Here is a 13,350-nt window from a genome sequence, read left to right as displayed (position 1 = left end):
TTGAGGGCTGCAAGCCAACAGTTCTACCCCCTTAGCCGCCATGCTTCTTTTACCTTCTCTGGAGGAAGAGAAGAATAAGAAAAAAATCAAACACGGAGAACATCCAAATTCTATGCAGATATTGTTCTGGGTCAGATTTGACCCTTAGATTCCAGATCTGCAAGGTGACAGTGCTATCCACTAAACCACCATGCTTCTTGTTCCTTCTCTGGAGGAAGAGGAGAAGGAAAAGAAGCACAAAGTGAAGGTGCATATCCGCGGCCATAGAGAACAATGGGCTTTATGTCGCGGATAGATGTGGTTAAATAGAATATGCTGCGTTTATTTAAAAAACACTGTACTGTGCACGACTGAGGGCGAGCTGCTGCGGTCATTCGCAATACAGTTTAATCAGAAATGCAGGGTCACTGGCCGGGTTCACAGCCAGAATCTGCAGCGGGTGTCCCGTCTGCAGAATCCAACCTGTTCGCGTGAGCCCGACCTGAGAGGGTAAACTCACTTAGCAAGCCAAAGAGTTCTTGATTGTCTGTTTGTCGTCTTCTTAGATTATTATCATTATTTATATAGCGTGTAGAAGCCGGGCAGATAGAGAGGAGTTACATTAGGGAACATGGTAAGACTCACTAAAAAGATGTGTTTTTAGGGCATGCTTATGATTGTGGGCATTGGGAATACACCTGATTGCCTGTGTAGCGCATTCCAGAAAACTGATGCGGCTTCAAGATTTTTCGCAAGCTGCGAGTGGGAGGTTCTAATTAAAGAGGAATTTAGGTTAAGGTCATTAAGTTGAGCGGAGAGCACAGGCAGGTTGGTAGACCGAGGGAGGTGCAGCACTGGGGAGAGCTTTATGGATGAGTGTATTCTGTATTTGACGGACAGTTAGCTCTGTGACCAGCCCAGGGTGGAGGCATCAATGTAGCTGCTTGCCAAGAAGATAATCCTGGCTGCTACATTCAGAATGGATTAGAGAGGGGAGAGCAATAGGGCAGAAGCTCAGGACCACCGATATGATGGGGCCTGTCAGGTGCCTAAGCTGAAATCAACTCTCAACTGCACTGGCATCCACAGGCGGCCAAAACAGTTGGAAGCCGTGCAGGCGGCCATGAGCTCCCTACCGCACTATTCACCATTTTGTGGCCTACAGAAAGGCAGGACTACGGCCAATAAAGTTTAATTGCAAATAAAAAGAACTTTCATAATAGTTTACACTATCTCCCTCCCCACAGCTTGTCAGGGAGGAACATGGGTAAGGTTATGTTCACACGGCGGGCTCCGATGCAGATTGCACATCTAAAGTCACAGAGAAAAACTTTCTGGCTAAGCCACATTTCTACAGCACATTTTCTGCAGATTCAAGCACAGCTTTAGCCCCGTCGATAGGCAAAATCTGGGTGCAGAATTTCCAACACGACTCCTCTCAGATCTGCATTGACTCATAGTGGAAATTACACGAGTCGACTTTGGGCATTTTCAGAGCAAAATCTACTTGTGAAACGTGGCACAGCCGTGGATTTCTGCTGCAGTTTTCAAGACAGAATCCACATGGAATCCACTTTGCGGGCAACGAAGGTCATGTGGCCAAAAATGCATCGTAGCCCAACAACAATACAAGTCCATGTGGACATGGAGCGGCTCGCTAGTTGCCGTGCCTCTGGATTTCTTGCAATTGAAGGGTCATTATTGTGGCAACTTGCAGGCCATAACACAACCACATTGGCTTGTATTACGTTGCAGAACTATGCCACGGTCTCTTGCCACATGACTTGCCATGTAACCCCAGCCTAAAACTCCCCTTAGCTTAATTTTTTCATTTTTTCTGCATGTTGTCTATCTATCCATCTTAGGCCCAATGTCTGCGGGTGGATTTTAATTACAAAATCCGCGCATGGCCCCCGCACGGGAGATCCGCGGCTCTAACTGCCCATAGGCATGCATTAGCATCCGTAGAGCAACTTAATCATGCGGATGTGATTTTTTTTTCCCGACGTGTGGAGGAAATCACAGCACACTCCATTTTCCAGCAGATCCCACAGGGACGGCTTCCATTAAAGTCAATGAAAGCTGTCCCCACCGCAGCTGTCACTGTGGAGGTACCATGGATCCGCAGGAGAGCAGAAGATTTAACAACAAAAAAACGGAAGAACGCATGCGCCGGGCACGTTACCCGATGCTCCCGGACATATCCGCCGTACTCAAGAATTAAGATCGGGCCGGGTGAGAGGAGACCCATGCTGGATCCGGAGAGGTAGAGGGAGCAGTGGATTCCGTGTGTGCCAGTGGACATGAGGCCTTAGGCTCTGTTCACATTTCCGTTCCATTATGGAACTCAGCGAATGAAAATTTAAAAAAACAAACAAAAAAACCCACAGTAATTATAGGGTGAAAAGTCAAACTCTAGACGGCTTTTTTACCAAAACGTTGGCATATGGTAAATGTTATGTATTAACTATTTTGTGTGGTATGAATACCTGTATTAGCCTGACTTCACACTTGCGATAAAATCGCACGATTTTTGCAGGATGCGATTGTGTGAGAAAGCGCAGAATTATGAAGCCCATACTTGTCCATACTTTCATTCCTATTTGCGATGTTTTCTGTCCGGCGATGTTGCGACATTTGAAAATCGCCGCCTGCCCCATCTTTCTACATTTTGCTTTTTTGATCACCCGTGTTTCCCTATGGAGCCTCCTTTTTATCGTATGGCAAAGCACAAACTTGCGATGTTCGTACGATGCTTCTTTAACATTGGAAACTCCCATTGTCTATCGCACGAGACAATCGTTGACAGCAGCAATGCGATGCGAGTTTATTTTCAGGAAAAAGCATCGCTGACACTCAAAAATCGCCTGAACACAAATGCAATTTTGTCACGATTGTCCCGTGGCAGAATCACGATCAGCAGTGTGAAGGAGCGCTTACAAGCAGAAGATGTAAAATTCTGAGAAAATGCAAATTTTTCCCAATTTTCTCTAAATTTTGTTTTTTTTAACCCCTTAATAACACGTTATGTTTTCTTCATTTTCATTTTTTTCTCTCCACTTTGTGTTGATCAGGAAAAGGTTTCTTTTCTTTAACTTCTAATACCTTTTGTTTTTTCCCATAATTACTAGAACATTTTTAAACTCTTCTTTAGTCCCCATAGAGGACTTGAACTTGCGATCGTTTGATCACTCATAAAACGTAATAAAGTACCGTAGTAGTGCACTATACCGCCTTCTGACACGCAGTCTATCAAGCCACGCCACAGGCATGGCTTGATAGGCAATCAGCTATGGCAGCCCCAGGGACCTTCAGAAGACCATAGGCTGCCGTGGCAACCAAACGGCACCTTGAGATCTCATTGCAGGAGCGGTCATTCAGGACCACTCAGTAGTGATCGAGGCATTTTAAAGGGTTAACAGCCGCAAACAGGGCAGCTGTTGAGGACAGGTATCAGCTGTCACCTGCATTGTATGGAGTGGCATCGGCTTTTGATCCTGCTCCATACAAATCCTGAACCCTCAGAACATAACTGTACCTCCTGTGGCATTAAGGGGTTAAATAAACTTAAAAAATACCAAGCAGAATGTAGCCTGAACATAAAGTAAGACGTGTCATGAAGGGACTATCTGGGGATCACTTGAATAATAGAACGCTCCACCGTTATCACCACATAAAGTCACACATGGCAGGTGTGAAAAACAGGGCCGGGTCACAAAGGCCCAAACTGACTTGGGTGGTAAATGGTTAAAGAGTACACTTGGGGGCATTATTACTTTTTAGAGGGGGCACTCAGGAGGCGTTATTTTTTAAAAGGGTAACTTGGGGGCATTATTACTCTTAAAGGGGTCACTTCGGGGCATTATTACTTTTAGAGGGGGCATTTAAAGGCATTATTAGTTTTTAAAGGGGTCACTTGGGGCATTGTCACTTTTCCGTAGAGACAGTTGTGGGCATTATTACTTTTCAGAGGAGGCACCCGGGAGGCATTCTAACCATCTTCGTGTTATGACGCGCCCTGTTGTCTCCCACAGTCTGATGTTGGGACAGTTGCTCTGTCGGGATTGTCACAATAGTCCAGGTCTTTTTATATATATATTTTTTAAATGTTTCGCTTTTATTTCCACATTTCATAGCTGTGAGAACTGCCACACGTGCCGGCGCTACTTATCAGGGGGGCCCTGCTGGCGCTATTTATCAGGGGGGCACTGCTGGCGCTATTTATAAGGGGGGCACTGCCGGTGCTACTTATCGGTGGGGCACTGCTGCCGCTATTTATCATGGGGGAACTGCTGGTGCTACTTATCAGGGGGGTACTGCTGGCGCTATTTATCAGGGGGGCACTGCTGGCGCTATTTATGAGGGGGGCACTGCCGGTGCTACTTATCGGTGGGGCACTGCTGCCGCTATTTATCAGGGGGGCACTGCTGGCGCTACTTATCAGGGGGGCACTGCTGGAGCTATTTATCAGGGGGGCGCTGCTGGCGCTACTAATCGGTAGGGCACTGCTGGCGCTACTTATCAGGGGGGCCCTGCTGGCGCTACTTATCAGGGGGGCCCTGCTGGCGCTACTTATCAGGGGGGTACTGCTGGCGCTATTTATCAGGGGGGCACTGCTGGCGCTATTTATAAGGGGGGCACTGCCGGTGCTACTTATCGGTGGGGCACTGCTGCCGCTATTTATCAGGGGGGCACTGCTGGTGCTATTTATCAGGGGGCACTGCTGGCGCTACTTATCAGGGGGGCACTGCTGGAGCTATTTATCAGGGGGGCGCTGCTGGCGCTACTAATCGGTAGGGCACTGCTGGCACTACTTATCAGGGGGGTACTGCTGGCGCTATTTATCAGGGGGACACTGCCAGCGCTACTTATCAGGGGGGCACTGCTGGCGCTACTTATCAGGGGGTCACTGCTGGCGCTATTTATCAGGGGGGCCCTGCTGGCGCTATTTATCAGGGGGGCACTGCTGCCGCTATTTATTGGTGGGGCATTGCTGGCGCTATTTATCAGAGGGGCACTGCCGGCGCTACTTATCAGGGTGGCCCTGCTGGCGCTACTTATCAGGGGGGTACTGCTGGCGCTATTTATCAGGGGGGCACTGCTGGCGCTATTTATGAGGGGGGCACTGCCGGTGCTACTTATCGGTGGGGCACTGCTGCCGCTATTTATCAGGTGGGGGCATCGGTGGGGCACTGCTGCCGCTATTTATCAGGGAGGCACTGCTGGTGCTATTTATCGTGGGGCACTGCTGGCGTTACTTATCGGTGGGGCACTGCTGGCGCTACTTATCGTGGGGCACTGCTGGCGCTATTTATCGGTGGGGCACTGCTGGTGCTACTTATTGGTGGGGCACTGCTGGTGCTACTTATCAGGGGGGCACTGCAGGAGTTATTTAGCGGGGTGGCCTTGCTAGCTATTTATCAAGGAGGCCCTGCTAGCGCCACTACACCCGTCTGTGGAGATTTTACAATAATGTCAAAAAAATGATGCCAAGTATGTGCAAATACAAAAAGTGCCATTTATTAACCGTGCAAAAACCTGCCCCTTCTCCAGAAGCCCCTGCTGTAGCTGTGCCCGCACCCCTGTCACCAGTGCACGAGGACAGGCACGACAGCCGTCCGGCGTGAGGTAACATGTATCCCCCTTCCCGCCGTGTACGCGCAGTACCACGTCCAGCCTGTGGCGTCGCTGTACTCCACACAGCAGCTGTCACTTCACGGAAACCAGCCCTGATTTCCCGCTCGCACTTTCCACACGGCTGCTGCTTTTTCGTGGTTTTAAAATAAATCAATATCCGCTATAAAAAACGTAGGTTATTTTCTACCCCCTCCTGTCACACGATGGCAGCGGCCTCTGAGTCCGCAGCGCTCGTGGGTAGGCAAGTGTTTGTGTGGAAAGTGTGGATGTAGGCGGGATGACCAAGATGGCGTGTGTGCTGGAGCCTCCGCTCCGGATGAGCGTGCTGTCTGTGAGTATGTGAGCGGGGGGCAGGCCGCACCCAGCCCGGCACTGACACACCGCGGACTGCCGGGGGCAGAGCTGTTGCTATGGGGACGAGGGTCACCCTGCACCTTGTACCACCCGTGAGAGACTCTTCTCGTTAGTCGTGAGGAGTTGTGGCAGGGCAGCACCAGCTTACCTGGCATCACTAGAAAGCCCCTTTATGCCAGGACTACAACTCCCAGCAGTTGCCCTCCTTTGCACTTGGGTCACGTGGTTTTTGTTTATCTGGTGCCATGCATGTGTTGCTGTGTCATGCCACCGTCACGTGTAAAAGGCTGGCACATGTATGTGGGCATGAGGTGACGGCGCCCCCTCCTAGAGCGCGTCCTATGACGTCGTGGGGGTGCGACGTGCCGTCTGTACGGCGCCCTACGTGTGTAGCGGTAGTCGGGTTTGTTAGGATGCGCCCGTCTGGCAGCGCCAAGATGGCACGATAAGAATTTTGGGTAGCGAATTCCTTTTTTTTAGGGTGGCGTAATGAAGTAAAGTGGCGTCCTCTAATTCCAGACTTCTGGGGTTCACGGCGCACTCCCACAAACCAGGACGGGCGTTCTTCCGTATAAAGAGCGTCTGTTGACGAACCGGTAGAACCAGACTTGTCACGGAGAGCGGACCGACGAGTCCGGATGGCATCTAGGATGCTGCACGCAATCTGCTGCTGGATGGAGTCGGGCCAGGACTAATCACCCCGGGGGGCGTTACACACAGCTGGCTACCTTTTTTTTTTTTACGGAACTTTGCGCATTTGTTTGTTACGACTATGTATATAAAAATCTCCGTTTTCAGACCCGTCGGCCCACAAGGTCAAGACGTGCAGGAAGGTCAATTATCCGAAGGTCATCGAGAGCCATACGTTTGGGAATTCCTATTTTTGGATACAATTGGCGCAGGAGGCTGTGCGCGGCGGCGGCGTTCTCTTCGTGACGTAGATTTATAACCCATGTCTCCTACTCTGTAACTCCAATACACGTTCTAGTAAAACCGGAACAAAAATGACAAAAAATATTTCGGAACTGAGGCCCTTCAGAGAGAAAGCTGAAAAAGTGCACAAATGCGCCCGCAGAGTGACGTTTTTCAACGGCAACTTTTCACAAAGGCGCTTTTTGAGGAAACAAATGTTTTTTTTCGTGACCAGACCGTTCTAGTGGCATCCAATGTGAATAATTACATCTGAATACGCCTCATATAATGAATTGGGGGAGAAATCTGCTTTTTGACATACAATTTGTTCCACTAAAGCCGAATGCACGCGGTCGGCTCCCGCAGCGCAATCAGACCGCCAGTGACCCTCGCGTACCTGTCCAGATTGTCTTTTCTCTGTTGCGGATGTGCCAGGCCTGCCCACATGCACAATGCAGAGAATTCAATGCCGCACGTCAGCGATGATGCGGACCCGCGGCGATCTAGAAATGGACATTTCAGAATCGCCGTGGGACGGATGGATTCCATTGTCTCATACGCAAATAGATCATGCTGCGATCCTTCCTCCGCGACCGGACATCACAAGTGATTTTACAGAATCCTTTTACATTGCATGCTATGGATGGACATTGCTGCGGAATCCGTGGCCAGGCGCCCACCGCGGCTAAAATCCGCCCGTGTTCATTGCGCCCAAATGTTCACTACTTTTAATGTTTGTTTTTAATTTCTTTAGGCCGGTTTCACATCTGTGGTGATTCCGCTGTAGATCCGACTCAAAATACCGGAAGAAGTGCTGCAGGCAGAGGTTTCTCTGCCGCCTAAAAGCCGGCAGTGGAGTGGAGACGGAACGGACCCATTGTAGTCACTGGGGTCTCGTTGGGCCCAAAATAATCCGGCAGTGGAGTGGAGACGGGACGGACCCCATTGTAGTCACCGGGGTCTTGTTGGGCCCAAAATAAGCCGGCAGTGGAGTGGAGACGGGACGGACCCCATTGTAGTCACCGGGGTCTTGTTGGGCCCAAAATAAGCCGGCAGTGGAGTGGAGACGGGACGGACCCCATTGTTACCGGGGTCTTGTTGGGCCCAAAATAAGAATGATCAAAAATTATGGTTCTCAGTGACCTTCGAAAATTGACCCCTCTTGTATTTCTTGAGCCGTTTGGTTCGCCTTTCCTGCTCTCCCAGGTGCAGGTGTGAACTTGCCCTCAACAACGGTGGTCTCACACGGGCGGATTGCAATTGCAGAATCTGCGGAAAAGCGTGGGCATTTAAAAGCGCGTAAAATCGCTTACACTCGGAAAAAACTGCAGCATGCTCTGTTTTGCCACGGATTCTGTGTAGACTGCATGCATTACAGTATGAGCCCGCGGGTACCTGCCTCATCGCTAAGCGACAGCGCGGGAAATACAGTCAAAAAAACCTGTAATGCGTGTGACAGACGACGGTCATACACAATACAGGCAAATCGGGGTCGCCGACGGGTTCACAGTTGGAATCCACTGAAGGCTTCCTGCATGCGGAATCCGGTGTGCCAGTGTGAGCCCGGGTTAATTAAGCAGCATATTTATGTCACCTGACTGTGTCATTAAGGCCTGTGTCACACAAGCCTATGTGTATTTGCGTTGTGTTTTTGCGCATTGCATATTTTAGTGTGCAGCAGCGTTTTTTTTAAACTGTCAGTTTTGCGGTGCAAGTCATGCACAAGTGCGCACTCAAAAAACAAAACATGCACCGAGGCTCTCAGCCATTGAAATGGGCAATGAGTTAAAGATGTTATCTCCCTGCGCAAATGTGCAGGAAAAAAACAGAGCACGCTGCGCATTTTCTGTGCGACTAAAGTGTGCGCACCAAATCTGTGCATGTGAACAAACCCATTCAAAGCAGTTGGTTCTCTAGCTTTTTCCGTGCGCACATTTCTCATGGTCAGACATGCTGTGTCAGCCCCGTGCAGGCAGTACTTTATTGTCAAGAATGGGTTTTGCAAAAACTACAAAGAAAACCTGAAATGTTGCGGTAAAAAAAGCTTCAGCCTATGGGGCCTGTATAGAAATCCTGGCCGCTCTCTGGAGTGCCTCAGCGCCAAAAAAGTTCCTCATATATTGGATTTCCAGTGTTCTAAACGTACGTGTAATGATGACTAGCGTAAGACCGCGGGCAGCTTCCTGGGCCCAGTCCTCTGCCACATACCAATTGTCAAAAATGATGGTTCTCAGTGACCTTCCAAAAACTGAGCCCTCTTGTGTTTTTTGGCCCAAAGCGTCTGGAACTTAAGATTTTTATATACATTGTAGTAACGAACAAATGTACAAAGTTTTGTAAAAATCAGTGATGATCGCCTGTTACCCCTCAGGTGATTTGCCCAGGAATGAACCACTTTCCAAACTTTCTCTGTGCTCGCTCCTTCATAGTATGCTTTCAGACAAGCGTATTGTAACTGTACGTCATCATATTGGATCTGTCTGCCTCCATATTCACTGTCATTGCTTTTATTTTCAGTTTGGGCAAATACAGATCCGTATTTGCTAGTTGAAAATAATGGCAATACAGTCAATGAGGCAAAAACACTAAAATAGGCCACGATGCAGTTGTGAATAGATGTATAGTTATATTAGCTCCATATTAATGCCGCCTGCACATGACTGGTCGGATTCCGGATGTGGAGTCCTGCATCGGTCTCGGACTCTGTACCCGGCCGGGGACCCCACGTACCTGTCATTTCTTGTTGTCTTCTGTACCTCGGTAGGTCCGGCCAGCGAGCTTTTTTTTTTTTTTTTTTCAAATATTTATCTTTCCCACGCCGTCGCTAGGCGATGCCGCGGGTCCTGTGACCTTTCTGCAATGTCATTTGCGGAAGGGCGACTGTTCCAGCGGTTTCAATTGACTTCAATGGGAGCGAGCTGCAATTTTCTAATTCCCTCCGTGAGCGGAAAATCAGTCGCTGTCCGCTCGTGTGAACGGACTTGCAGATGCTCCATTGGTTTGATTTGGTGCGGAAAGCCACGGATTCCGCAATTCAAACCCAGTCGTGTGCAGGGGCCTGAGGTCCGCAAAACACAGACCAAATCCGGAGTTAAAATAGGCCGAAAGTGACCTTTGTTGGGATTCCCATCAGTGTTTTTTTTTTTTTCTCTTTTCTATCCTAAGGCTAACTTCACACAGGTGAGCGCGACATGGTGCCGTAAACCACAGCCCAACATTGCGCTCACCAAAAGAATGGGGCTCATATTTGTGTGTGTCTCACGATTTTCTTCCCTGTGTGAAGGCGGCCTGAGGGTACACCGATGTGGTAAAATTTTCAGCACTTCTTGCTGCGGATCAAACATGGATTTAGCGGTCAGTGTGCAAAATTCACATCAGGGAGTCTGACGTGGAAACATGCTCTTCCACATCAAGAGGTAACCGTTGCTCCCCGGCGCTGAAACGCGTTGGAATGCCCCAGGCATATCTGTGAACGTAGACTGAGGGCACTCAGCAGATTATGGTGCAGATTCACACCAGAAGCCGCAGGATATTCTGTGCTGTGGATTGTGATGGGAATTGTGACACCGATCCGCAACAGATTTCACCCTTTCGATTAAAGGGATGAAGTCTGCTGTGAATTTGTATTAGAACGCGCAGCAATACCGCTGTGTGCGCAGGTACCGTAACAGCGGGGGAAATAATGGCTCCAGGAAAATCCCCACTGGTTTCATTGATTTACTTTGCTTCCTTTTTCTTCCATTTTTTGACGGGAACATATGTCTGACGCGCAGGACTCTTTATCTGGGCAGAATGGACCTTTCTGGGTATTTTTTTCCTGTCATTGTATTCTATGGGGGACGAGACAAACGGAAATGATTCCATTTAACGGATCCATTTAATCCCTGCCACATCAGCAACAAGTGTCAGTCTATCAGGCTCTCCGGGGTATCTGATGCCTAGTTTAATATTGTATATGTACAGTTTGCTCTCCTGACGGGGCTGTTTTAGTAAATCCTTGTATTCCCCGTGAAATAACAGTTCTGAAGCGCCTTCTCTTAGATTTCTGTATTGGGGTTTTCTCTACTGGAATTATATGAATAAATTGACAACTGGGTGTTATCATTCTGTGTCAAAGAGGTGTGTCCTACAGTTTGGTAGTGTCAGCAGTGATTGGACAGTATAGAGACACTCCCCTCCAACTAGTAACAGCTTTTAATTCATTCATTGACTTCTAGGAAGAATAAGAAACAGCACAACATAGAATTCTGAGTAAAGATGCTCCGGAATTGTTTCATGGGTGACACAAGTATTTATTAACCCCTTAAAGTTGCAGCCTTCAAAAAAAAAAAAAAATTTTTTTTTTTTTTTTGCCTTTTCCAGTTTTTTGTGGGACTAGTTGTAGTTTTCAGTGGTGCTATTTAATGTACTGAAAAACTTGAGTGGAGTGAAATGGAACAAAAACCCTGAAATTCCTCCATCTTTGGGGGGGGGGGGGGGGGTCTTGTTTCTACGGTGCATGCACTGCAGGAAACTTGACATTAAAACTTTTGTTCTATAACTTTTATTTTGTGGGTCAGTACGTTTACCAGGATACCAATTTATATAGTGTTTTTATTTTTTTTCTGTACTACTTCTAAAATATAACATATCTTTAGAATTTCTTGGTTTAGTTTTGGAGCTCATGTGACATTTTATGATGGCTTTTAACTTTATTTTTTTCCTTTTGGAGACAGAGTGACCTAAAAATTCTTTTTTTCTGACTGTTCACTATGCAGGATAAATAATGCGCTACTTCGATAGATCAGACTTCTACAAACGCAGCAAAATCAAATGTTTTTATTTAGATTTTTGTAGTTTTTTTCCCCTCACTTTTATCACCCCTGTTATTTTTTAATAATTGCTAAAACTTTTTTAAACAGTTTTTTTTTTTTTTTTTTTTACCCTTTTTTTCTATTTTAATCTCCATAGGGGACAAGAACTTGCAATCGTTTGATCACTCCTGCAGTATGATGTAATACCATGGTGTTACCGCGTCTGTGTTTATGCACCCAACTCACTGCAACGTATTTTCACTATAACCGAGTGTTTTTCGTTGGTGTTGTGACATATTTTACTGTAGGGCGTGTTCATTTGCACGCGGCAGAGAAACACGCCCAGATTTAAATGGCTATTTTGCGTAATGAGTTCCAGATGTGTTTACGTATCAAAGTGCGCAGTGTTTCACACATCCCCTTGCATATCGCCCATGCATTTCTGCACCCCCCCACCTTCCTCACCCCTCCCCATAGCCTTCTCCTTTGGTGCACAAATACACAGAAAGATAGTTTGTTCTAATTTTTTTTTTTTTTTTTTTTACGCGCCCAAAACCGGGAAATGAGAACGAGCCTATTGACATCTATGTGTCCTATTCTCTGCGGATTGTACGTGTGATTCGTGAAGGAGCCCGACGACCCCCGACTTTTCTTGCAAATTAAATTTCATATCCACATCAGAAAACTCCGCCGTGGTCTGCTGCCTATTGAGCCTCGTGAACAAGGCCCTTTGTACCAAGACAGACCCTGCAAGAGTCCTCGTGGCCTTGGCGACCATTGTCCTGCTTTCACTTCCCATCCTGCACTGAATGCCACCAGGATGGGCTAATATTCCATCACACCGGCGTTAGTTGTCTGTTACATTCTGTAAAGTATCTCGTTCAGGAGTGCACAAAATACTGGAGACTTTGGGGAACACTTAGGTCCCTGAGGCAGCCTGCTTGAAAATGTAGAACTATAAATAAAAAGACCCAAAAATTAATAGAAAATAGCCCATTTTACTGTCGGCCTCCAGATAAATGGACTTGTAAAACCGGGACGAGCTCCAGCCCAGGCCTGATCTGTTGTACAGCCAGGGAGTATGTTGGGGAAGCTCCCAGTGAGTATGGCATCAATCACTGGCATCCATTTAATGGGTATGTCATCAGCTTTTCATGACAAGTTAAAAGAATGCCATCGTGGCCTATAGGTGACAGATCTGTTAAAGCAACTGGACCTATAAGGATGGCCTGAGGCATACATCAGTAGTCTAAGACACTACACCTTTGATTCACTTATCCACGTGAGCAGTACTGCCCAGTTAGATCAGCATGTAGTGTTTTAGACTATTTTCTGCAGTTCGGCGCGATTCCGAAGATACTAACATTTATATCTATATAATCTGTATGTCTCCATGCTGCCTGTTTCACATCTTGTATCTAAGCTAGAGGTGATACAGCAGGGTACTAGAGCCTCCATGTCTGCCCGTATTACATCTTGTAGCCAAGCTAGAGGTGGTACACGGTACTAAAGCCCCCCTTTGGCCCGGTTTCACATCTTGTAGCCAAGCTAGAGGTGGTACAACAGGGGATTATAGCCTCCCTTCAAGTTAAATTCTCATTCTGCTCTGATATTGTAATCACTTACTTATATCAACGGTACAATCACATATATTTTTTATTTATGCTTTTTTTTT

General features: G+C 47.4%; 1 protein-coding gene across 3 annotated transcripts in view; it reads left to right on the top strand.

Moving 5' to 3' along the window:
* The first annotated feature begins 5,890 nt into the window (after positions 1–5,890).
* The window catches only part of ARMC8 (armadillo repeat containing 8), a 99,046-nt gene continuing 91,586 nt past the window's right edge, over positions 5,891–13,350 (top strand). For 2 of the 3 annotated variants that reach the window (XM_066575678.1, XM_066575677.1), the window contains exon 1: positions 5,894–5,947. In XM_066575678.1, coding sequence (XP_066431775.1) covers positions 5,894–5,947 — 54 coding nt within the window. Of the gene's footprint in view, positions 5,948–13,350 lie in introns of all 3 variants that reach the window. The other variant, XM_066575679.1, reaches the window with a different exon arrangement.

This window comes from Eleutherodactylus coqui, chromosome 8 (assembly GCF_035609145.1).
Source record: "Eleutherodactylus coqui strain aEleCoq1 chromosome 8, aEleCoq1.hap1, whole genome shotgun sequence".
Taxonomy (NCBI): Eukaryota; Metazoa; Chordata; class Amphibia; order Anura; family Eleutherodactylidae; genus Eleutherodactylus; species Eleutherodactylus coqui.
Note: the sequence above shows the minus strand (reverse complement) of the source record. Positions and strands in the feature narration are given on the sequence as shown.